This window comes from Lepidochelys kempii, chromosome 13 (assembly GCF_965140265.1).
Source record: "Lepidochelys kempii isolate rLepKem1 chromosome 13, rLepKem1.hap2, whole genome shotgun sequence".
Classification (NCBI taxonomy): domain Eukaryota; kingdom Metazoa; phylum Chordata; order Testudines; family Cheloniidae; genus Lepidochelys; species Lepidochelys kempii.
The window spans coordinates 2,741,945-2,768,524 of NC_133268.1; the positions used below are offsets into that span (position 1 = coordinate 2,741,945).

At 42.3% G+C, this 26,580-nt stretch overlaps 1 protein-coding gene across 10 annotated transcripts in view; it reads right to left on the reverse strand.

Moving 5' to 3' along the window:
• Positions 1-1,117: 1,117 nt before the first annotated feature.
• Positions 1,118-26,580, reverse strand: part of CSNK2A1 (casein kinase 2 alpha 1) — a 34,951-nt gene continuing 9,488 nt past the window's right edge. For 4 of the 10 annotated variants that reach the window (XM_073308750.1, XM_073308749.1, XM_073308752.1 and 1 more), the window contains 12 exons: positions 16,057-16,268; positions 14,471-14,582; positions 13,208-13,309; positions 12,673-12,723; positions 11,421-11,480; positions 10,349-10,432; positions 9,518-9,628; positions 8,475-8,576; positions 7,386-7,486; positions 6,297-6,445; positions 4,489-4,575; positions 1,118-3,936 (listed from right to left, as the gene is read on the reverse strand). In XM_073308750.1, the coding sequence (XP_073164851.1) occupies positions 3,821-3,936; positions 4,489-4,575; positions 6,297-6,445; positions 7,386-7,486; positions 8,475-8,576; positions 9,518-9,628; positions 10,349-10,432; positions 11,421-11,480; positions 12,673-12,723; positions 13,208-13,309; positions 14,471-14,582; positions 16,057-16,157 (1,176 nt within the window). In that variant the 5' untranslated portion in view covers positions 16,158-16,268 and the 3' untranslated portion in view covers positions 1,118-3,820. Of the gene's footprint in view, positions 3,937-4,488; positions 4,576-6,296; positions 6,446-7,385; positions 7,487-8,474; positions 8,577-9,517; positions 9,629-10,348; positions 10,433-11,420; positions 11,481-12,672; positions 12,724-13,207; positions 13,310-14,470; positions 14,583-16,056; positions 16,269-21,657; positions 21,706-26,580 lie in introns of all 10 variants that reach the window. The other 6 variants (XM_073308753.1, XM_073308751.1, XR_012154609.1 and 3 more) reach the window with 5 other exon arrangements.

Genomic DNA, 26,580 nt, shown 5'->3' on the forward strand with positions numbered 1-26,580 from the left:
CCTCGTCGCTTGTACCAAAACAGATATCACAAGTAGTTGTACTAAGATCTTGTCTGAGAGACCATTATAGCAGAGCTAGCCAGAATTATTTTACTTCTAAATTTGCTTTATTTTTCCCTCCCTTCTCACATTTTTCCTCTCTACATTTCAGGCCCAGTTTAATAGTATCATGTATTTACATAGCACCTCATCCACTACCACCACTTTACAAAAAATGATAGGGAGTTCTTGCAGGTATGGACTTTCTTCAGTGTGTATTTGTACAGCTTCTGGCACAATGAGGCCCTGATCCTCACTGGGGCTTCTTGGTGTTAAAGACAACTTGGAGATTGCATCACTTGCCATTTAAATGCATCCACCTCTAGGTTGTAATGTGGCAACTATTTAGCAGCAGAGCAGTAGTTTAGGCCAGGAATTAAATACCAGATCACCAGAAGCTCAACATTTGCTTTGCAAGACATAGATCCCTTTTCAGTTAACTACATATCCTCCTTCATCGCATTGCTTGTGTTCCTGAAATTTCATTCCATGGATTAAGAGGAAGGGCTCCACATACTCCTAAACGCAGAATTTGAGAGTCACTGCCTTAATCCAGCTCAAACTGCAGGGGCAATTTGGGTGCAAATATAATTACTCAAATTAGCCCCACTCTCCTACACAAAATCTAATACTTTTGAAGACCAACATAAGGTTTTTAGTGACCACAAATGACCAAGACATTTGTTTTCATCCTTCATCCAAGTGACAGTGTTGCCACCAATAGCGTGTCCCTAATCGCCAGAGACTGACTCAGAGGAAAGAACGCACCCGCCAAATCAACACCACTTCCAGCAGCACCTAGATGCTTTTTGGAGGCCTCCATCCAAGTTCTGACAAGCCAGGACCTGCTTGCTTGTGTGAGCCTGGAAAAACCAAGGAGCAAAGTGGTATGGGTACAGAAGATAAAAAAGTACTGTCTGAGCAGGGCACAAGTTTCTGCAGCATTAGAATGGATACAATTACATTTCATCTTTATTTCCTTTTATGGAAGACACCAATATAATGTGTAAAATCAAAGCAATTTAGTATGCATGTGTAACTAGCTGCAGGTTACTGTACTGCTCACTCTGAGGGGATGTTTTTGTTTCAATGTTTTTATTAAAAAAAATTAAAGACCTCCATGGCACAACTTCTTCCCAGCATGGTTAGGTTTAGTTATAACAATTACAATACAATTACAACCAATTGATCAAGAGAAAAGAAAGTCTAACTTCAACAAAAAAAGGGCCACTTCAAACAAGATAAAAAAACCTTTAAAAAAAGACCTTGAAGGTTAGTTGCCAACAGGACTAATATATTGGCATTTGATTTCCTGCCCTCTAACACAATGCAGAGACACGAGTAGTGCTGAGAAACAAGTGTTCCAATACAAGGTATACAGATGAGGTAATTTACAACACAGAAGTTGTTACAATCTGTAAACCCTTGCCCTCCCATCACCACTTGGACACACTATCTCAGTCTGTTTAGTTGCATGCTTGTGCAGTGAGTCTGATGTAGCATTTTATATAAAGAGCTTGTGTCACTTCCAGAACGGAGTCCTTCCATTCTCATCTTGTTTTCTTGCTTTCTTTTGCAAGGCTTAATGGGCACGAGAACCATCAGCTTTTTGTGGTGTCCTTATTATACAGCCTTATCTACAATGATGCTCACTTAGCTAGGAAGGAGCCAAATATTTTGATTTACAGTCCTTCCTCATTTACAAAAAAAATAAATTGGTTAAGTGTCCTGCATAGCTCCCAACCTAGTGCAAACAAACCACGAGTTACATCTTTTCCATACTTGGTGCTTTTAGCTACTGCCCATCAAGGAAACAGTCAACATGGTCCGATTTTCACATCATTCTAGGATATAAAAAGATTAAGTACAATAAATTTCCACTGGATGACATCATGGAGAAGAAAGCTACCCTGGTGTGCATTAAAAATTCATCTCCCATTTAGGTGATCCTAATGTAAAGGGGGCTATGGGTTCCATGCTGGCCAGTTTCTCTCAATTTAATCCAGCCCATGCACTCAACTGCCTTACTTTGCAGAATTAATTGAAGCACTAAGGAAATAATGGTTGAAACCCCCCACAAAAAATTAAAGTGGTAGATGCTTATAGAACAAGCAGGGGTGAAATGCCAAGGCTTCAGGACTCGTTGCAAGAACTAGAAGAGTACTCAATGCCCAGAACAAGCAGCTGATGCAATGGCATTAAAACGAGGATCCAGAAGTGATGGGTGCCATTGTGCTTAAAGTTTATCTCTCCAGTGGAGCACCTGACAAGCTTAAGTGGTTTGATTTCAGTGAACAGCAATGCACAAAAAGCTGGGAATTGTTTCCCTACCACAAATCCCAGCATGGCTGAGAAACAAAAGGAATTCTATGGCAAAAGATCCTTATCCCAGGAGATACTTTGGCTTGTGATGCTTCTATAAGGCTTCTCTGCACTGCTCACTAAAACAGATCATACAAAGGTGCATATGAATAGGAAAGCAGCTCCCTCAATACGTGCAGGCCTGCAGGCCACTCCTGTGTAAAAGTGTGCAACACCAACCCAGTGAGACCTCTACACAGGGAACTTAAATCTAACCTTGATAAATAAAACCAAAATGTTTATTTACACCAAAGAATTCCAACAGTGGATCTTTCACATATGAAGGACAAAGTATATATACACAGCAAAGGGTAGCAAGGCTGTAACAAGGGTGCTTTGTCATCAATAGTAATATCTGTCCACAATTACAGGTCTACCATTTCAGTTTAAGTTAGTCTACTCGCTCCCTCCTCTCCGTGCATATTTACAAGACTGTGAGGTAACCAGTATTCTCACCACATGGCACATGAGGGCGGGGCTGGTGGGGGATGACTCAATATGTGACTTGGTGCAGTCTGATTTTCCAGCTCTAAGTAGCCACCATTTTGAAATCTCTATAAACAATTAAAAAAAAAAACAATATACGCAGTAACAAATTAATTCCAGAATTCCAAGCCAAGGGATTGGCCGGAAGAACCTTATGTGGAAAAGGTACTGATTAGAGTATAGCTTACCCTACTGGAGCACCTTCAACAGGAGATGGCAAGAACGTCAACTGGATCGGTAACTTTATGCTTTAAGACTAAAATTACATGCAAGGGAGAGAATCAGCGCTCTGGTTAGCTCCTAGGGAGACATGATTCATACAGGACAGAATAGGGTTTTAGGCCTTATCTGCACTTATTTCTTAGAAGTTTTTACCATCTCTACAAACTGAAGTTGTCTCCTTACTGTACCCCAGTTGAGTCATATGCAGAATATGGTGTTAAAGTGACTGGTACTTTAAGAATTCCCCTCCCACTGCCTTGTGAAGACTTGGTCTGGTAGACTCCAGAGAAAAGCACAAGGCAATCCCCCCAAAGTGTGAGCTGGTGGTGGACTAATGGCGGGACTGTGAAGAGAAGAGATTTCCAGCAGGATACAACGGCCTGGAAATGTAGTTGGTTCATCTTTGTTCTCAAGTGATGAGGAGTTTGGGAAAAAAATTGTCCGAGAAATATTCCATCTGCAGTATTTTCAGGGATTCCCCTGAGTTACGAAAAGTTCAAGTAAAAAAAAAAAAAAATCAGCCTATAATAATTTTTTTTATATAATGACTGAACTACTATAAATCCACAAGCAACTGTTCAGACACGGAGCCTCCGAAGTGTTCCATCCCCTCCCTTCCCCTGCCGGGTGCAAGCTGCATCCTGGGGAGAGGTAGAGGGGGAACCTCTTCCCCACCTGACTCAGCTCAGGCATTTGGAGACAAAACCCATCACTACTGCTGAGCTCCTGCAGCAGCTGGAACCGGCATCCCCAGAGTATTGGTGGCAGAAATCACAGGTGAGCCCGCTAGAGGTCCAAGGGGTGAAGGTGTTGGCACTGAAGAGATCCCTGAAACAAGACAATTCAGCATGAATTAGAGCGAGGATGGCACATCATACCTGAGGCAACCCAACATGCTTCTAAAGGCCAGCTACTTTGGGAGGCCACTTTAGTGGGAGCGTAACAAAATGCAACTACATTCTAAAGAATAAGATGCGACTAAAGAGCTTTCACTGGCCTCTGAACAATCACCACTGGTCTCAAATGGTGTGGGGAGAATCACGTTTGTACACGTCTGCTTTTGGGAGCGGACACGTGACTCTGGATAACTACTATCCTCCCATCTTGACATCTTTCAAACCGGCCCCAAAGGCATTCAGAGCAGCAGAACACTTCCCTGTGAAACAAGCAGGGACTACGGCAGGTTAAGTTAGTGAAGCCATCCCAGTCTTTCCTCCTATTTCATCCCCAACTCCTTTGTAGCCCCCTTACGTAGGCCATACCCTGTACCTGACAGCTAGCAGCACTGCCTGCAGAATTCACTAGTCCTGATTGCTTTCCTCACCTCCCATCTAGCTGTTGTACAGGAAGTTTTACAGCATTTACCAAGAAGGAACTGACCTGACATCATACTGGCGCTGCTGACAGGAGTGCTGCCACCTGGCATGCTGGATGAACCCATCCGAGCCTGGTCCTTCACAATGGGATCTAAGAACAACATACGAAGGGTTAGGTTTTGTTCTGCCAGACAGCATCTCAGAAGCACAAGACCTGCATGATGGAAAATGTATTTGCACGACTACCTGCTGTATAAGTATGCACTACTAAGCATTCTTATACGAAGTGTCAAATTCCGCCCTCTGGTACACAGAAGCAAGTCCCACGGACTTTGGTAGGAGATGCGCACAGGTGTAAGAGGGTTGCATTTGATCACTGATAAGCTGCAGTAATGCAGCACTCTAGTCTCAGTGAGTGTGCTTAACATGATAAAAGGCAGCTGAGGGAAATGCATCCAATTCATCTCATTCCGGCTCGAAGGAGACTTCCGTTTGGGGGGTGGGGGAGGGATAGCTCAGTGGTATGAGCACTGGCCTGCTAAACCCAGGGTTGTGAGTTCAATCCTTGAGGGGGCCATTTGGGATCTCGGGCAAAAATTGGGGATTGGTCCTGCTTTGAGCAGGGGGTTGGACTAGATGACCTCCTGAGGTCCCTTCCAACCTGGTATTCTATGATTCTATGATTCAAAGTTAGTCTGGGAAGGAAAGACGACTTCTAATAAAGTTGATCTTTGAAAGTGAGTTTAGTGGATCAGAGATTTATCCCAAATTAACAGATAATTTCTAAATACAACCCTAAATTGTTCAGTGTATTGAGGGTTTAACACGATACTATAACTTCAGGGTGACAATTGCTTTTTAGGTCTTTATCTTCCAGAAAAAGCCTCTTTCATTAACTGCCCCTTTTCTTCCCAGCTGCAGACAGACAGTGCCACACCCATGGCTGATAATAAAAGACCCAGAGCCCTGCTTCTGCAGCAGCAGCACGAGGAACCATAAATGTTTCCCTGGTTGCTGCTGACTACAGCTGAGCAAATCTTGAAACCATTTTTCTGCAGATACTTGTTCATATTTGGAATCAAATTCTCTTCAGCTCTTTCTAGAAGTCTTTTGCATTCGCTCTTCATGAAAGTTCTGCACTCAAGCTTCACAATTGCTAAGAACCAAGAAAATCAATTTTTTAGCTCTAACATTTGCCAAAAACAGTTGTGTATTAAGGTGCAAAATTTTCATTGTAGACCGTGTTGGTTAATTGTATGAGTCAATCAGGGACCAAGAAAACAATGTGACTAGCGTTACTCAATAAATAATCAGATTTAACATTGTTGCAACTATTCACGAAAAATCCTCGGAACAAGAATTATTTGTGGAAGAAATCGCAAATAGGTTTGAACAAATGTGTGAGAATTTTGCCATACTATCAAACAAAATATAGGCAAAAACTAAAACAAGATATTCATTCAGTTGCACATTAATCAACAAAATGGGATGAGATACTATTCATCTGGTTTTATTAAAAGACAGGCAATAGATAAACAATTGCAGCACAGATGTCTAATTATCACCAACGCAACACCACTAGGTGTCTTCATTAACAAGGCAGCTGATTGACTGGCTTGACAGTACCATATACCACAACTCATTCTCCCTCCTGGGAGTGCCTTCCCTTCCCAGCAGGGCAAATCCAGGCTGGCTTAGGTGGTAATGGACTACCCCATCTACCACAGTCAGAGGCAAACACTCTCTCAGATGCTATGCAAGTATCTGGAGAGACAAGGCTCAGTTTACAGCCGCTTGCCCCATCTCCATCATCATTAACCAACAGAACCAGCAGCTCAAACAGTAGCAAAACATGAGACTGTTTATACGTACAGAAATAGGGGTGTTCCATGGCTTCTCTTGCTGTGAGTCGTGACTGGTGATCATACCGCAGCAATTTGTCTAAGAAATCCAGAGCTTCTGGGCTCACCAAGTGTTGGTTCTCACTGTGAACAAAGCGCTCCCATCGCTTACGGGAGTGCCTGTAGAGTTAGGAAAGTCAAATGAGCGGAATCTGCAACACCCCTGCTGAATATGGCTTTTCCTCTTTTTAAACAAGGCCTTCTGGCCAGGGGTATGCCACAAGAGATACCATCACTATTCAGTGTGGCAGCAAATATGATCAAAACTGTACTGTAGATTATAAAGTTGAAGTACACCATGCCATCGCTCGGTGGCACAGTAGTCAATGTTACTTCTTACAGCACTCTGATTCAGGCTGTGAAATTAACTCCCAGCCCACACTTCGGGCTGGTCTACACTACAGAGAGATCGATCTAAGTTACGCAACTTCAGCTATGTGAATAATGTAGCTGAAGTCAACGTACTTAGATCTACTTAGTGCGGTGTGTCGACGGGAGATGCTCTCCCATCGATTCCCCTTGCATTTCTTCTTGAGGTGGAGTACTGGATAGAGCAATCGGTGGTCAATTTATCGCGTCTATACTAGACACGATAAATCAACCCCTGCTGGATTGATTGCTGCCCGTTGATCCATCCAGTAGTGTAGACAAGCCCTCTCTCTCCACCTCCCACAAGGTAGTTTTGGTGGATGTCACCGCTGAAAATGATCACTGTACTAGAAAAATCTACCTCCTCCTAAGCAGTGATTGATTTGCTATAACAAAGTCAATGGCTGCCTCAAATTCCCCTAGTCACTAACTCCAACTGTACATTTATTGCCTACAAGATCTCCCAGAATCTGTCAGCACCTGTCCTCAGCCACATCTGCAGAGAGAAGATTCTTTTCAAGGCAGCACTGCTCTACTGGATTGATATCACATAAGAACCAGGTTAGTTTTAGGAGCCCTGCAGCTGCTTTCTTCCCTAGACAGTGGTCTGTGTCTAGACAAAGCGCTGCTGCCAGGGCATTAGTCTACCTGCTCAACGATTTTGGGTAGATCTGAAAGGTTCCTGGCTCACCTGCCCAAGATGTCATTGAAGCGTGGATCCAGTTCAATGTTGTATTTGTCGATGTAGTCATATAGATCTTCTGTCCCCAGCACCTTGGCTATCCTGACCAACTGGTATCAAACAACAAAAAATAAACCACTGTGAAGGGGGAAGGATGTGATACAACCATCATGAAAGTAACACAGTATATCCCCTTATGAGCACTGAAGTGCTATTTCAGAACACAGAATCCATGTTCAGGGGTGATCTTGTGGCTCCTACTCCCAGACTGCACAGGATTGCAAATACTGCAAACATACCCGTACCGATATTCAGCTCTTCTTGTCAGTCATGGCAGTCTATTAGAGGAGGGCATGCAATATTCTAATTCAATTTGTAGAGGAAAAGCCCCAAAATAGCAACTGTGTGTGAAGGCAAGAATAAAACCGGGGAAAAAGCAGAAGCCCCAGAATGAGCCACTGAAGGGCAATGCACTATCTTAGAGGGCTCTGGAATGAAGGTCTGAACAAGAAGGCCAACATTCTTTAACTTCTCATATCAGTTTAGGCACCTGATCCACCCACAGCTCCAATGGATTTAAGGGCTTAATTTTAGACATGTTCCATTTGAAAGTTTTGACGCATGGTCCTAGAACCTATATAATTCTGGTGCATAAGTACCCAAAGAGGATAAATAAGGAACTTGGTGTGAAGTCAGTCACTTTATTGAATAAGAGAAACCATGAAGATACTGGGTAAGTCTGAGAGCAAGACTGATGATGGTATCAGGAAGGGCTTTTCATATAATGTTACTTGTCCATGCTGTTGTTCTGAAACACCTGAAACACACTGTCTACTAGGCTAAATAGAACCATTGCTCTTGGTGAGCACAAATATCTTCAGATACACCTGCTGAGACAGGGCTCAACTGAAGTACTGTTCCTGCTATCCATACATTTCCACTGAATCAGCAGAAAATGTTACACATTGAATAGAGACTAAAACATGGCTTCAGATTGAGAAAAATAGTGATGATAAATGCTTATTCTTCAGCCCCTTGTAATGGCTGGAAATGCAAACTAGAAACCTGGACCATGGGGATTGTACCTGCCAAACTCACCTGATCATAATTGTCATGGCCATGGAAAAATGGCTCCTTTCGGAAGATCATACTGGCCAACATGCAACCCAAGCTCCACATATCCAGACTATAGTCATACATCTGAAAAAAGAAAAGACATGATTCACTCCTTCTGGAAAGCTAACTTACGTGACTCCAATGCTAAAGAGTGTTGTCCAAATGATATATAGGCCAGATGACATTGGGAATAAAGAATGAAACATGCTAACACAATACGATCCTAGAAAACCTTGTTTGGTTCTAAAATTCCAGTTGCTCAAACTGGGCTCTGGGAACGTAAAAGAACAGTGGCAGATGTCCTCAGCTCCATCTTTCTATCTGGATGGAACTGCAGCCCTCACACGCCTTGTTACATTTACGGAGGTAGATATTATGGAACTGATCAATTGGCACGTTGTGTTGCCAGAGAAGTAATGTGGGGTAAGCAAGAAAGAACAGAAACAGGTTGTTTCTCCCCTAGGAAAAACTGGCAGGTGAGAAGTTGGCTTGGCCCTGAACCAGAACAGAATCTGGGAGTGCTGTGACCCTTGGTCAGTCAGTAACATCTTTCCATCCCCAGCACTCAGTTTGTAACCCTTCACAATGGAAACAGCATGTAGTTAAAATGAACTACAGCAATAACCTCTCTTTTTAGGATTTTAATGGCTCCATTCAGTAATTTATACCATACATTTAGTTACCCTGAGTGTAAACATGGGTCCAGTTCAATTCTTTGTATGCTCTTCCTTAGTACAAGGCTGGTCCCCTTATCTTCCCTTGCTTCTGAAATCAAGGAAGCAGGCCTTTAAGTTGTTTGGCTCTTCTCTAGAGCCTCTTAGAAACATTTGTCTCTCCAGTACACTGATGCTGAATGCCCTCTGCTGCTTTTTTTCTGCATTGGAGGACAGGTCCTCCAAGGTTCTTGAATTCTGTCAAGTCTTCAGATGTTCTAATTCCTTAGTCTCCTATTTTGGTATGGTATTGGGCTTCTGTATAAGCCAAAGTTAAGCAACTTTGGTCTGAACCTCCCTTGTGATTCTTACCTGATAATCTACAAGGAGTTCAGGTCCTTTGAAGTATCGGGAAGCCACTCTGACATTGTACTCCTGGCCAGGATGATAGAATTCAGCCAGACCCCAGTCTATTAGCCTCAGCTAGAAATGGAAGAGGAAGAGGTAAGAAGGCCTGGTCTGGGCCTTGGCTCTCCAAATGACTCTAGACACCATGTCTCAGAAAATTTTAATTTGGTGAAATTTTAGAGTAATACTGGGTCTTTTTAATCAGCTAGAAGTGAGATAATGAACATTTGTCTAAACTCGACACCACTACCCATCTGTCTTTGTGCTGGAAATACTTAAACCCCACCACACACTTGAGACTATTTGAGCAAGCCAGAGCATTGTATTTCAGTTCCAAGATCTAAGGTAGCGGCAAGGAAACATTTCTTAGCACAAGCTGCTTCTGTCTGGGTTAACAGGGTAGGGATGTCTCATTAAAGATCAGTTTCTGAGGGACAAAGGAACCATTATAATCACTAGCATAGCTAGACTTGCAAGTAAAAGCAGTGGCCACATTCCAACCACACAGAGGAATCACATGTACATGTAATCACCCCGAGCTGTACATGTTACAGTATGAACTACAACACGTGAGGAAGAGCCATCACTTAAACAGTTGTAATTCTGTATAAAGTTTAACTGTAGCTATTTAGTTAAAGGCTTTTTACAGATTTTCATTTTAGATTTATTCACATGATGGAAAAGCTGCCACTTTGAGCCTTGATTTCTGGCAGCACAACAGCACAGCGATGGCATGATGGAGGTGCTGTAGATCTGAAGAAAAAAGTGAAACCCACCCAGCATTCTGCTCCTTACCTTTCTGTGCTCATGGTCAATCATGACGTTGTGGGGTTTGACATCTCTGTGCATGATTCCCATGCTATGACAGTAATCCAAAGCCTGTATATAGAACAGAGGAAAGGAAGAAGTCATTCAACACAAGTTAGCAGCTTTCTTTTACACCCACTCTGACCAAAGCAGGGGTCACAAAGGAACTCCATCATTTTGTGTTCCTTGAGATCTACTCCCTTGACAAGGCTCCCATGCATAGGAAAGAAGGAAGCTGTATGAGAAGGGATTCCAAAAATAGATAACTGCCCTACTTCCGACAGATTTATGAACCGAACCATTTGTAAAGTTAATACTGGTTACAGGACTAATGTCTGAGATACAGTTTTTTTCAAATGCAGCAGATGGGGAAGCATTTTCATGCATACCCCAATCTCACCACACAGCAGACCTGACTATGTTCTACTCAGACTCATACTAAAAAGAAAACCTATAGAACATGCCTTTCAATACCTTCTCCCCAGTAGTAGGTCCACCAACATGTTTTGGGGAGAGCAATGCTTCTAGCTTCACCTCAGATGCCTCCTAATGTAAGTGGAATTTCAATAACATCCATAAAAGCAGAGCTATAAGGCACCATGGACCAAACAGGTCTAGCTTCCTTCAAACTCTGATGAAAGGAGGAAAAAAAGGACACCCCCAATGTGCATAAGAAAGGGGATTTTGTGCTGCAAATGCACTCAGTTCACAGACTATATTAAGGCAGGAAGCCAGCAGCTTCCGGTCCAAGTTTTCCCCTTTTGCAGGCTGTACACAAATCTGATTAGTATTTCTACTTGTCTCAGTGTACCCAAAAACTCAAAGGCAGCACCAGTCTATACCCAGCAGGGCTAGAATATGTGGGAACAAGATAGGCCAGTTCCTGTAAACTTGATATCAGCCCTCATTTCTGTCATTCAGAGACCTGATCCTTCTCCCACCTGCATTTGTTTTCTATCACTGACTAGTCACGCCAACCACTGTAGGACTGTATCGGGGCAAATCCCAGATCCACACAAAACTGATAAAAAAATTAATGAACTGGAGATCGTCCACTTACCTTCAAAATCTCATACATGTAGAATCTAATATCATAGTCTGTTAATGTCTGGTACAATTGCTGTGGGAGACAAAGACATCACTTCAGTGTTAACACAGCAGGAAATCACATCCATGCCAATACAGAACAAAACAACCAGATTCCCTGCAACTCCGTTTTTCCAACTGCACTGATGGTGGTAGCAACATTTCCTCAATCCACCAGCCATTCAGCACTGCCCCCTTCCTCACATAATTCAGCTGTATTGTTCACCTCCAATTCTGGCCAATGTAAAGCTAACTTCCAAGGAGTACAGTTCTGATTCCATTTCCCACAGACACCCTCAACCCTCCAATGCAGTGTCATAAAAAGCAGTGGCTTGCAGGCTGGCTCTCAGAGGCTGAAGATTTCTGCAGAATTAAGACAACTATTCCAGATGGTGTTAACAAAAGAATAGCCATAACGGGTCAGATCAATTGTCCATCTAGGCCAGTATCCTGTCTTCCGACAGTGGTGAGTGCTAAATGCTTCAGAGGGAATAAATAGACCATGGCAAGTATTGTCTGATCCATCCCCTGTCGTACAGTCCCAGCTTCTGGAAGTCAGAGGTTTAGGGACACCCAGAGCATAGGTTTCATTATTGACCATCTTCAATACCCATTGATGGATCTATCCTCCATGAACCTATCTAAATCTTTTTGCAATCCAGTTAACTTTTGGCCTTCACAAAGTCCCCTGGCAACAAGTTCCATGGGATGACTGTGCATTGTGTGAAGAAGTACTTCCTTTATGTTTGTTTTAAACATGCTGCTTATTAATTTCTTTGGGTGACCCCTGGTTCTTGTGTTATGTGAAGGGGTAAATAACTCCAGAAGTAGGCCAAAAGAGTTCACAGCAAGCAGCACTTAACTCTCTCGCCACAGAACTGAAGCCACAGAAACACGCATTTTCACATTTCAAAATTGGAAAAAGACCAATGAATGTTCAGGAGATTCACCTGATGTACAAGAAGTGTTTAACAGAATGGGACTTGGGATCAGGATTCCTGGGTTCTATTCAGTGCTCTACTACTGAGTCATTATGAATGAGCAAGTTACAAACCTCTGCCCCAGAATTAGCCATCTTTAATGTCAGGATAACATGTCAGAAGGAAACAGCTATTGAATAACCTGCCCAAGACCCCGGTACTAGTCCCTCTCCATAAATAAAAGTTAAGGGAGGTGGCTTTCAAATGGAAAAGAACACAATTACAAGCAGAAAACTCAAACTGTACCTTAAAGTCTGTGTTGTTTACATGTTCAAAAACCAAAGCAGGGGTCCGGGACTAGGAAGAGAGAAAAGTATTTAGCTATGTTAAATCTTTGATAAGCAATCTTTGTAAACACTTATGAATGAATCTGGTGATTTTCTATGATTATGACTAAAATCCCTTTCCCCTGGACAATTTACATGCTTCAGTTGTTTTCCGGTATTGATAAAGAGATGGCAGAGCCGAAGCCATCACTACTTTGCATTGGCCCTGTGTTTGCAGAATGAATTCACACATTTCAGTCCAGTGTTACTGCCCCTTAGTCAAGAAGGGTAAGGGCTGGTTTACACTGAAAACTTACATCGGCACAGGGCACAGCTGTGCCGGGCTAGGGTCAGGGGGGCTGGCTCTGAAAGAAGCTAAACTAATTAGAAAGCTGATCTGATTAAGCAATTTAAAGACAGGATTTAAGAGCAGAGGGGAAAGCGGAGTGAGGACAAGTCAACACTGAAGTCAAACCCAGCAATTTGAGCACCATCTCTAAGCCATTTATACTCACCACAGGGTCTTTTACTATATCTGCAAGGGTGATTATATTGGGACCACCTCGCAAGTTCTCCAAGATCTTGATTTCACGCTTGATTTTCTTCTTTTTTACCGGCTGAAAGAAAAAAACCCAAAGCATTGGTAAAATAAAATATTCCGGTGAGTAAGACTAATGGAAAAGCTTCAGCTCAGCAGCTGTCCCTCTCTTAAAAGTGGCTGTAGGAGCTCTTATGGAATTAGGTTAAAAAGCCAAACTTTCCAGTTTCATTATCTGATTTTGCATGCATTAGAAGGAGGGGAGTCTCAAACATTTGTGATACCAAACCATCTCTCCTTCCACTCTCAGTTGTACAAGCATCTGATGAGGGCAACAGCTAAAGCCACTCATTACCTGGAAAGATAGCCAAAAATACAAAATGATTCCGATACTATCCATATGATCAGACAGCTGGAAATGAGAAGTAGCACCATGTGAACAGCAAGCTCTGAGTGGAACACGAGCAATACAACCAGTTTGAGAAACACTGGATTACAATAGTTCACCAATTAAGACTGTAAAATGCGTGTTCCAGTGCTAGTGACCTTTTATTAGCCAGAGACAACATGCCAGAGTCTTGAGCCTACCTCTTGAATCCGCATTTTAGATGTAAATCTTAACTATGGGGACATTCTGTAGAGCAGAAAAGCAATGCTCTAAGGTTAGTAGTCACTAAAGTTTAGCTAATCCGTGGTCTTAAAGAGGAACAATTCCAGCTTGACTCTTGAGTGTTTTGCCTCTCTGTTCGTAAGGGAAAAATAGCCAGAGTGCTCATGGGGGAGGGAGCTCATGGCTTCCACAGGCAAGAGAATTTTCTAATCATCCCTTTGGTGTCAACAAATTAAGAGCTCAGCTCTAAAAGCTAATGTCTGGTGTACTGGCATTGATCTCACAGAAAACCTAGTTTCCTAATGTAGTGGGGAGAAAGCCATGGCAGCACACCGTGATACAGAGCAACACCTTGGAAGGATGGATAGGCACAGAAGCGGATGCTGCTAGAAGCAGCAATATCCGATAGACAGATTTGACATGGTAAGCAAGCATGGGGCTTGCCCGGATGGACTGCGAATAGTGCTGAGTTACAGGAAACTCCAAGGGGTTCCAAGTGCCACTGAGTGACATTTCCCACAACAGAATTATTTCAGGAGGCTCAGATGTTCTATACCAAAGCGCTGCACTTTATATCCACCTAAACAGCCCAGGGACAGATTTCCATCTTCCACATGGTCCCTTGCTCACCTTGAGGATTTTAACTACTACTTTTTCATTATTTGTGATGTTGATGGCTTCAAACACTTCGCTGTATTTGCCCCGGCCTAATTTCCGAACTAGTTGGTAGTCATCTTGATTTCTGTGGAGAGAGAAAGGTACAGAGTCCCAAAGAGCTCAGTCAGTCCTTTTTCATTCACAAAATTGTCCCTCTACAAACATCAGCTCTCTGCCTTGTCTTCTATACAAGCTAGGTAGAATGGCTGACTGGACTCCTCTTTCTAAAATAAAAGATCAAAGACTGGTAGAGAAATGTGGAACCTCACCTTTCCACCTCAATACAAATCCAACCCAGGTGAGTAACGACGAAGAGTAGCTGCCATTCGATAACTGCCTATTTGTAATGACCTGGTCTCCATGTAGTTCCTCCTCAACACGAGTTCATCACAAAAAAAACCACCTTCAGACCTGGAGACCTTGAAGCATTCTCAGTAAGAGAGGTCAAGGACTGAAGGGGCCATGTAGACAGTTACCCTCACACACACACAGAGGTGACCCCTCCTGTTCAGGGCTGAAGAACATTGGGAGAGGAGTGTAGGAAACCTTTCATTGTCATTGCCTGTTTTACACCTTTTCTTGGATAGGGGATTTATTTCCTGGGCTGTCACAAGAACCATGTTCACTTGAACTGATCAGTTTCTCCTCCAACAAGCGACAAAATAAGCCTCGTACCCAATCTTTTCCTTGAGTGAAGGGCTGGGAAAAATGGTGTGTTTCAATTGAGACCACCCCAATACATTTGTTCAGTCCTTCCAGCATAGACTTGATGTGTATGACTTCCATGCACATCACAAAATCAAATGTAGACTGTTAACATCAATTAAAATTACTAAGGGAGACAGTGCTATAAAACCTGTTTAAAATGGACTGAGTCTGGGACACTGCTTATGCTCAGAAGACAACGTATATTTCAGAGTCAGGCACAGGAAGGGCCTACACAGCCGAGACACTGCTATATCAGAGCAGAAATGCTGCAATATCAGCTAGCACCAATGCGGTCTTAATCTTGGGAGGTTTCAGTTCTAAGCTCAATTTAAACACTCCATTCCTTTGAATGAAAGGTACAAAACTTCTCCAGAGCCTTGAAGAGAGCTCAGCAATGAGACTGTTACAAAGTGATAGATACAGAGACACTTAAAAAAAAGTCTATTACGTAAGTCCCTTCAATTGTCACCCAGTTTACAGAGGTACCTTGACGCCTTTTCAAATTATTCACCCAAGCCTAAGATCTTAGTTTCTCCATCACCACTGAAAAGCAACTAGACTAAAGGAAGGAGGGGGCTGCTCAAAGTTTTCTTATACTGCAGTAGTTTTAAAATAATGACACAAGAAAATCTTTTAGACACCGTGAAGGGGCACTGTGCTATTTCTACAATTGATGGTAACAAAGTTTACAACCCTAATGTACACCATTCACACTAGAATACTGGCAAAACGCAAGAAAAACCTTAAGCATTATAGAAGCTTGAACTGATAGCTTCCCACACATCACTCAGCCAGATACAACAAGGATCAACCCCCACTCAGCACAGTCAATATGAAGTGCAGACACTTACCCCCATTCAACAACATGTGACTCATAGTCCCAGTACTCTCGGGGTCTGTGTGTATTTACATCAGTGTAAACTCTGGCCCTGCTTGGCACGGGTCCTGACATGTCGGACAGCTTGCTGGGTGGAGTTAAATTAGGCGTTTAGAGTTCTGATAGCCTCCGATCTTGAAGCCGGACACAGGGTGAAAGCCTTGGATGGGCCTTTGGTTTTTCCAACTACAGAAACAAAATGAACAAAGGTTAAAATCTCAAGGTAATATTAAAATGTTTAAGTTAATCATTAAAAGCTGTCCAGCAGAACTGGAAACTGGCCATGTGCCTGAGACCATTCCTCAGGGCTTGAAAAATGGTATTTGCTTGCTCATCCTGAGTAAGTGGGAAGGAGCACTACCCCATGAATTTTGGCAGATTCAAAATTTCACTTTAAAAAAAAGTTCTCTAACTTTCATAGTTGCAAATTGGAATCAATGCAGTGTGGTCTGAATCTGCAGACAGACTCCTAGTTCAACCGTATTCTGAAAGCAACACAACATCCAACTTCCTAACCCTCCAGTACAGAAACAATGCCCAAGTCACCGTATGTTGAAGGGCCCAATCTACTATATCCACATTACAAGATGACATATGATGCTGCATAATACAGGGGGATGATGGGTAGATTGACACGTTTTCTGGAGTAGACTTTTTATAAAAATATCAATATTTTGTATTTAAATATTTCAATCTTTACTTATAATCGTGTGTCTAAGAACTATAAATGCATCAGGGCAAAAGTAGCCTATGATTTCACTACTTTGTAGTGCATCAAATATGCCTGAAAGAAGAGGCTTAAACATTTATTTTTATTCTCCCTTGTCCCTATTGCTTGCTTTTTATTAAACTCAAGCCCAAGAGTTTCAAACCAATTCCAGAAAAGTAGTTTTCCATCTACAGCCAACATACCAGGGAAAACTGTAAAAAAGTAAAGTTTAGAAATGAAAGGCCTTTGCGGTGTCTAGAAACGCTTTCTTGCTTTGGCCTCTGCCAATGGCCCAAGACATTGATATTCAGAACAGAGATCCACAAAGAGGTCTTCTGTGGATGGGGCATTTCAAAGTGGTGAGAGACTTTCCCAGCATATATTTAGTAAATAGCGTCTTGTCTTATCGCAGCTATTGAGAGTACAACCACTCAACCAAGAGCAGACAAACCTTGCCCAAAGGGATCCCTACCCTAATTTAAAATAGTTTGCTACTGATTTTTCCACATCCAACAAATCCTAAGTCTGCAAAAAGCAAAGAAAAAAGGCACAGAACATCAAGACGTGTGCACATTTCACTGATCATTCAACAAACTTTTATACTATCTAGAGTGAGAACTCAGGGCAGAGATTGTCGCTTTTTTTTTACCTCTAAAGCATCTAGAACACTGTGGATGCTATGTTAATGAACAAAAATATTGATGCTTAGTGTCCCAGCCAACAATCCTGCAGTAAAACAAATCCTTCTCTACTGCTCCCCAGTGCTTGTCATCTGTAATTTATCCCATCTCATCCACAGAGAACAGACATAAATCCAAGCATTTTATCTAGGCTAACATGCAGAAGCTGTGCTTTTATGACCACATATATTCATTTGGTGGAATGAAAGGAATCACTGGCCCTGAGTCACTGCTGTGGCTTCTCCATGCCACTTAAGAAATTAGCTAGTACCTAGATAAACAACTTCTCTCCCATTATGTATTTAGATAAAGGTTAGTCACCTCCATAAGACCTCCCATAACTTGCGTAAAAAACCCTTGAAACTTGCTTCAGAGCAAGGATCCTTCTTCCATAACTAAGCAGGAAAGTTCATACTGACCACAAATCTCTTTGAAAAGGCTTGTGTCAAACAGAAATAACCAGACTTTTTAATATAGCTTACTTACTCTCTCAAGAAATAAAAGTCTAAGTTTAGTAGATTCAAAACAGGTCTAGGATCTCAAATGCAACCTAACAGCAACAAAGTTACTGAAGTCAACCGAACACTCCTTTGAACATTTTTGTGGTGTAAAACTTTTCCAACTTCCTCTTGTTCTGAGAAATAGCAGAGAAGGGTCTATGTTCATATTCTTCTCCCAACACTGACAACCTCTACACACAGAAGCCAGCTTTGACACATTAACTTAAGATCAAACAAGACAGTAACAACAGCCAGTCTCTTGGTCCTCATACTTTTAAGGGCTCGGCATGTACCTTAGGGCTTGCCTACACACAAAAGTTGTACTGCTTTAACTTTACTGGTATAGTTAAAGCAGGACATCCCCAGTGTGCATGTTGTTATACCAGTATAAAGGTGCTTATACCTGTAGAGCTATTCCCATATGGGAACAGGAATAAGCTATACCTGTATAGAACACTTTTATACTGACGTAACTGTGTCCATACTAAGTGTTGCATCGGTAAAAAAGCCGCACCTAGTTGACAGGTTTCATAGTAGTATTCCAGTACAAGAACTGTGTAGACATGGCCTAAGTAAGACTGATCATTGTGAGACATCCAGAGTTTCAAGCATTGGTTTGAAACTATTCTCAATAGCTTGTGACTCCTCACCAGGGCCTGCTGCATTAACCAGGGGAAATTCTACAGTCAGAGGAAAATAATTTTGATCATTTGACCATAAAAAGTTAAGACTTCAAATCTGATTGTCCTACACGAAGCTGTGGTTCTCAAAGCTGTGGTCTCACATTCAAATGAAAATGAAGTGCCATGGCCAACGACACTGCTCTGCGTCTTGCTTATTAGGAGTATTGTAAACAGTTTATCATTTTCTTGTTTTTAGTGTGACTCTCACTCAGTGTTCAGTTAAGCTTTGCCTTTGCTTTAACGTAAATTAAATGCCACTGTCATAATCAGTCAGAACAGACTAACTTCAATTCCAAGGAAAAATTTTAATATTTAAATATTATGGGTTTCAGAGTAACAGCCGTGTTAGTCTGTATTCGCAAAAAGAAAAGGAGGACTTGTGGCACCTTAGAGACTAACCCATTTATTTGAGCATGAGCTTTCGTGAGCTACAGCTCACTTCATCGGATGCATGCCGTGGAAACTGCAGCAGTCTGAAATCTAGACCTGAACACATAACATAACTAGTCTACTCCTCCACAAGGGCAGCCTATTATTGTTAAATGCTCATGCAATGGTCTCAGCCCGGAGCACTTAAAATATCACCTAAAACTGGGCTGGGGATCACGGTTGACTACTCTGATCCTCAGGCAAAATGGAATTGTCCATTGTAAGGGTAAAGCTCATTTGTGCAGAAGACAGCTCTCTCAGGAGCTGGTCCAATATAGTGGAATGAACTTCAGCACAGCCTAACCCACCACAGACCTCACCACCTTTTGCTCCAAATGCAAGGCATACTTTAAACTTGCCTTTGGTAATACAAACACAGCAAAGTGTACATATAATCCATTAAAAAATCCTATACAATATCTCCTTGGTAGGAGGAAGGGAGAAAGTCATGCAGGAGAGATACTAGTCACACTGCTGAATGCACTTTTGGAAAGCGCATAGCTCCTATGGTATTGAGCATAGTATACAAACCTAAAGAGACTAGAGTCATAACGACTTCTAGAACAGATACCAGTGCTCATGATCTCATTATTAGTATCCATAAATTGAGAATAGCTATCTCACAAGGTTGTTGTGAAGCTCATTTAGAGACCATAAAGCACCTACAGCTCCTCAGATGGAAGGCTCTATAGAAGTGACTAGTATTTATATTGCACCACGGGTGTGCATAATAGGACACTCACCCTTGAGAGCCATAAGTGAATCCTGGGGTTTGCAATCTTACATTTCTTCCCTCCTAAAGAGGGAGATATTTCCTGTATCCTTGCATAGCCTCACCCCCTCAACTTAAGGGGCAGCACACTTGTTTAAATGAAAGGTTCTCAAACTGGGGGTTGTGACCCCTCAGGGGGCTGGGCGGTTATTACATAGGAGTCATGAGCTGTCAGCCTCCACCCCGAAACACTCTCACACAGCAGGCCTCTGAGTGCAAGTAGTCACCAATACAAAAGTTTGAGAACCACCAGTTTAAATGGCTCCAAATAACGATCTTTGCTAGCTTTAGAAAAGAGTTTTGGAAAAGACGACAGCTGTATTTCAGAATGGTCCACAAAAATCCCCCCCAAACAAACAAACAAACCCTTACAAGTGTTCTATTTAGATTGTACAGTCAAGTGTAGGGGTTGTGTCTTCCTTTGTGTGGAGGGCACCTAGATCACAGTGGGCACAATCTAAATAATTCAACCATGTATGTGCTGCACTTTACACCTTGACGCCTTACAAAAAAACACAGGCCTCTATTAATATTTTGTAGTCTAAGTAATAGCTCCACTGGTCAATTAGCGACCTATAAAAAAAAGGGAAGAATACCTGAGAAATTACAGGTCTGTCAGCCTAAGTTTGATACTTGGAAAGACACTGGAACAAATTATTAAACAATCAATTTGTAAACACCTAGAGGATAACAGGGTGGTAAGGAATAGCCATAATGGATTTGTCAAGAACAAATCATGCCAAACCAACCTAATTTCCTTCTTTGACCGGGCTGGGAACAGAGCCCTAAGCACAGGGCCAGGAGCTGGGGATGGGACCGGGACCAGGGCCAGGAGCTGAGCGGTGCTCCCTTCCTGCCCACTGCGGGTCCCAGCCGCACATCCCCTGAATGTTCCTCAGCGCCCCCCTAGGGGGCACAGCCCATAGATTGGGGACCTCTGGCCTAGTGGATGGGAAGGAGCAGATGATATGATATCTTGATTTTAGTAAGGCTTTTGACACAGTCCCACATGACAGTCTCAAACCACCTAGAAAATGTGATCTACATGAAGTAACTATAAGTTGGGTGCAAAACTGGTTGAAAGACCATATTCAAAAAGTAGTTAATGGTTTGCTGTCAAACTGGGAGGGTGTATCTAATGGAGGCCCACAAGGGTCAGTACTAGTCAATATTTTTATGAATGACTCAGATAATGGAATGGACATATGCTTATAAAATAGGTGGATGACACCAAAAGGGGAAGAGCTGCTATCATTTTGCAGGAAAAGATTAGAATTCAAGACAACCGCGACAAATTGGAGAACTTGTCTGAAATCAACAAGGTGAAATTCAACAGAGAAGTGCAAAGTACTACACTTCGAAAGGAAGACTCAAATACATAAATGGAATAATTGGCTAGGTGGCAGCACTGCTGAAGAGGATCGGGGGGGATGGTAGTGGATCACAAATTGAATATGAGTCAATAGTAGGATGCAGCTGTGAAAAAGGCTAATATTCTGGATTGTATTAATAGGAATGTCATATGTTAGATACCGAAGGTAACCGTCCCACTCTACTCAGCAATGGAAAGGCCTCAGCTGGAGAAATGTCCAGTTCTGGGTGCCAAACTTTAGGAAAAAAGTTGATAAATTGGAAAGAGTCCAGAGAAGTGCAACAAAAATGATGAAAGGTTTAGAAAACCTGACCTATAAAGAAAGGGTAAAAAACTGGACATGTTTAGTCTTGAGAAAAGACGACTGAGGGGAGCTCTGATGAGAGTCTTCAAACATGTGAAGGGCTGTTATAAAGAAGATGGTGATCACCTGTACTCCGTGACCACTGAGGGTAGGACAGGCAGTAATCAGCTCAATCTGCAATAAGGGAGATTTAGGTTAGATATTAGGAAAAACTTTTAAACTGTAAGGATAGTTATGCACTAGAACAGGTTACAAAGGAAGTTGTGGAAGCCCTATCATCATTGAAGGTTTTTAAGAACAGGTTAGACAAACTCCTGTCAGGGATGGCCTATGTATACTTGGTTTTGCCTAAGCTCAGGAAGTTGAACTACATAACCTCTTGAGAGCCATTCCAGCTCTACATTTCTATGGCTTTACCAACAAGCCTTGCACAGCACCCTGAAGCAGGCTAAATTTAGGATGTGCCACACAACCAGAGGGACAAGTCCCGGAGGTATAAACCCTCCACCAAGCACGTTTCATCCCCTGCCCTTAATAGATGACAAGCCAACGGCAGGAAGCAATTTACTGGCTCATAATCCCTATGTAAGGACAAAGGGAGAGGTAATTTCTCAGGTGACCATAATCTGAGACTCTTTTGGACTTTGTAGAATGTAACCAACATCTTGAGGTATAACAAGCAAGTAGAATCTGTTCTCTGCACTGGTTAGGTCCTCGTAGTGGCTCATATCTATGGCCCTACCAAATTCATGGACATGAAAAACAGGTCACGGACTGTGAAATCTGGTCTCCCGCCTCATGAAATCTGGTCTTTTGTGTGCTTTGACCCCATACTATACATATTTAATGGGGAAGACCAGCATTTCTCAGGCCAGGGGTCCTGACCCAAAAGGGAGTTGCAGCGGGGGTTGCAAGGTCACTTTAGGGGGGTTGCGGTATTGCCACCCTTACTTCTGTGCTGCCTTCAGAGCTGGACGGCTGGAGTGCGGCGGCTGTTGGCCGGGCACCCAGCTCGGAAGGCAGCGCCCCGCCAGCAGCAGCAGCACAGAAGTAAGGGTGGCAACACCATGCCATGCCACCCTCACTTCCGCGTTGCTGCCTTCAGAGCTGGGTGGCCGGAGAGTGGCGGGTGCTGACTAAAGGCCCAGCTCTGCAGGAAGCAAGGCAAAGGGAAGGGTGGCAATACTACACCAGGCCATCCTCACTTCAGAGCTGGGATCCCGGCCAGCAGCTGCCACGCTCCAGCTGCCCAGCTCTGAAGGCAGTGCCGCTGCCAGCAGCAGTGCAGACGTAAGGGTAGCAATATTGCAACCCCCCCCCTACAATATCCTTGCGACCCCCACACAAGTCCTTTTTGGGTCAGGACCCCGACAATTACAACACTGTGAAATTTCATATTTAAATAGCTGAAATCATGAAATTTATGATTTTTACAATCCTATGACTGTGAAATTGACCAAAATGGACCCTGAATTTGGTAAGGCCCTACTCATATCATGGGCTGCAGCATTTTGCAGTAACTGACACATGCAGGTGCTTTTTAAGTGTAACTTCAAGTAGAAGTCATTGTGATAATGCAGCCTCAAGGTTACAAAGGTGTGCATCCTCATGACAGTCTGAATCAGAGATATGATTGAAGCCTCCAATAAAATGTAGACTAAAGACTCATTTACTGGTGCATTTCAGAGCAGCTCAGAGGAGTGGGCCGGGAGCACCAACTGAAAATCTCTAGCAGGAGAGAGTATTATGCCTTTGCAACACACTAATATTACTGTAGAAAACCATGTAGCAATCATCTAAGGCCTAAGGCCATGAGTGTCGTTCTGCATGACTTACACAACTAGAAATTAGGAGTGCAGATAGATGGAAAAGCCCCTGAAGTGTAATTATACACTGCAAGAATCCACAAGTTTACTAAAATGCACTTAGTATACTGCAATCCATTAGGATCGTACATTTCAAGTGAAAACTTTCATTTTTATTCATTTCCTGACTCTGCTCCCTCCCAGCAGAGTGACAGTGACTTTCAATTTAAGCAACTAAAGAGCTAAAGTTAGAAACCTAGCTGGTTGGATGCACAGAGACCATGCAAGACTAATTTGCAATGTTTCAGCTGGTTAATTTTCTAATTTGAGATTATTTATATTATCCAAGTGCCTACTGTGAACCCCACTGTGCTCGGCATTGTACAAACAGAACAAAAAGACAGTCTCTCCCAAAGAATTTACAATCCAAGTATAAGACAAGACAGATGGAGACAGACAGATTTGGGGTGGGGTGGGGGAAGAGACAAGGAAACAATGAGAAAATATTGGTCAGCATGATATGCAGTGGTCTCAACACACCAGCTATCTAGCCATTGTCAAGTTTTGTAGACATAACAGCAAAGGAGAGTTTTCTAGTAATACTCTGTAGAACTAGCTGATTCTAGACTAGTCTAAACTGACTTGGCTGTTTTAGTTTGAACACTTACAAGGATTTAAATATCAATAAGAATTCTAGCGTGCTCCATCTGGTCTAGCTTCTTCTAGAAGACCAATTTCATCATTTTGTTGAAAAAAAGTGAGTCATAGTAGTCAACAACAGGGCAAATTTCACAGTAGATGGCTTCCTAAGTCATGTAGTTATAGGCTGACACAGGATGTACAGTATGAAAACTCCTCCAAAAAGGCACCTCAGAAAACCACCATCCACTGGAGCTTCCCCAACAATTCCACAAAAACTTCAGGGACTAGAAGGATAAATAGGTATTTACCTCCACAGTTCTATATGAGGAAGAACGAGAGAAATGACAGTAGTGGTAATTTTTGGTTTTAAAGTAAATGTAACATTACTTGCATATCTTCCTCCATTTCCTTTAAAACCAAAAGTGATCAGCACTGTCAATTCTCTCATCCCTTCCAATAAGAAATGTGTTGGAGGGAGGAGGGGGTGTTTAATGCAAGAGGGCAAAATAAGATGATTTAAATTCCTGGCCAAAACGTACTGATACCAACACAGCTAGGCAGTAACATGCAAAATACAGTTCAGCCCATAGCTGAGAGGAAGAAAAGCTGCACTATGGACAACTCAAACAGCTGAGCTGTACCTAGGTCAAATGAGTGTAATGAACTGATTACAAAACCACAGTTACACTTGTAGGGTGGACAGAGTCTATATGTAGCATGTGACTTGTTTATTTCTGCATGAACACTATCATCTCCACTCCCCGCTTCCATCATTTATGCTTTCAAATCTGGGTGGATACTTCCCTTCAAACCAAACAGCAATGAAGCCAACAAAACGTTCAGTATGTCAAACAACAAAAAGGATGGGAAAAAGCACAAGACAGAACAGAGGCCCCTGTCCACACTATTTCTGACCTGTGATTTTGTAACAGATTAAAAGGCATTGTCAAAGTGTTTACAAGCAATAAAGTAAAGTTTGTTTCCACACAGCAACTTTCTAGCCTTCATAATATTGTTTGTGCATCTGCACATACCAAACAGCCTGACAATACCTGTTCATTGAGGGAAAATTTCGAGAGCTATCCTAGTGTATCTCCAGAGGCTAGAGTACATGGAGGAAATGCACTGTGGCATCAAGAAGAGTGCATTGTTCCATGTCCAGCATGTCTTATTGCACACAGAGCTAGGAGAAAGAAGGAATCACCAAACTAGTCACATAGATGTGTTGGGTGGAAGGGGTGGGGAGAGACTGGGCTGTGTCCACATTGCAAAATAGTTTTGTGCTGAGCTGGTTACAGGAAGGCAATCATGTGCCAGAGCCAACCATGCCAGTTAACTGATTCAATACAAGCTGTAGCATGAACAGGGCCTAAAAGCAACAATGGTCACTGCTCCTGGTTGCAACAGGTATTTGATTGCCCTAATCTTCAGCAGAAGCACATGTAATACTGAAAACAGTGCACTTCTTATCAGAAAGGCAGACACATGGAGACAAGTGCCAGCAGCTGGATTACTCTAACCTACAGTTCACATTACTATCCTCACCAGATACTAAAACAAAACTGTTATCCTGCCCACAGAAACAAAAAGCATCCTGGGGCACTAAGCACTACAAAGCAAGGAAGCCAAGTACCATAGTGATGCAGTACAGCTCTGAAGAAATCTCAGCATCTCCTCTTAAGTGGTGGATGTAACCAATAATTTCTAAAGACTTGGAGAGGGCTCACTTCTACCACAAACATGGTTTAAGTGAGAATCACAGTTTTGGGTTTCTAGTCAATGCTATACTGGAGATCAGACAAAATGGGGCTAAAAGAGGGGTGAAGGAGGAAAAAAGTCTGGCTTTAGAAAGATTAAAGATTGTTCAACACTAAGGATTTGTCTACATGGGGAAACTGACCAGCATAGCTATAGCAGGATAATTCAGAAAAATTCTGGAACAGCTGTAACCACTAGAATGATGAGAAAGCTGAGACTGAGAAGCTTAAAATTCTATTTAAAAAAAAACATTTTGATTAGTTTAAGCCACAGTTAAATTAGCCATATTTTTTTTAAAAAAAGAGAAAGATCCCGACAGCTTTTAAAAACTGCTCTCATTAATTTAAATAGTAAGCCCCTCATATCACAGAACTTGTGTTTTCTAAGGGGTGGTATACATTTACAGCACAAAAAAGTAATATTAATTAATAAAATGTGTGTCAATTTACTGCTCAGTGGAAGTATCCCATGCAAAAGGTCAGCAAAATGTAGCTGCCTATGAGATAGATACCAGCACCCTTCACAGTTCTGGACACAGGTATTTCTGAAATCTGTTTTGAAAAGGCACTTTGTGTAGTTTATTGAGAGCGTAGCTAAGTTATGGGAATGCATTTGCCCTTTCCATGGAAGTTCTTCTGGCACCAAGCTCTCCTTGCAGAAAATTCTGAGTGTGGGATTCTTCAGGGCACTACACCCAAAACAAGTGTCACACTGAGTCTAAGTGCTTACGTTGATACTAATGGAACTGGAAGCCAAGAACTTCCCAGAAGACTGGTGTCCTGAGGAATGTTGCAACAGCTATCTAACTCCTGACCTTTCTGAGTAAGTGTATAAATAAGACATC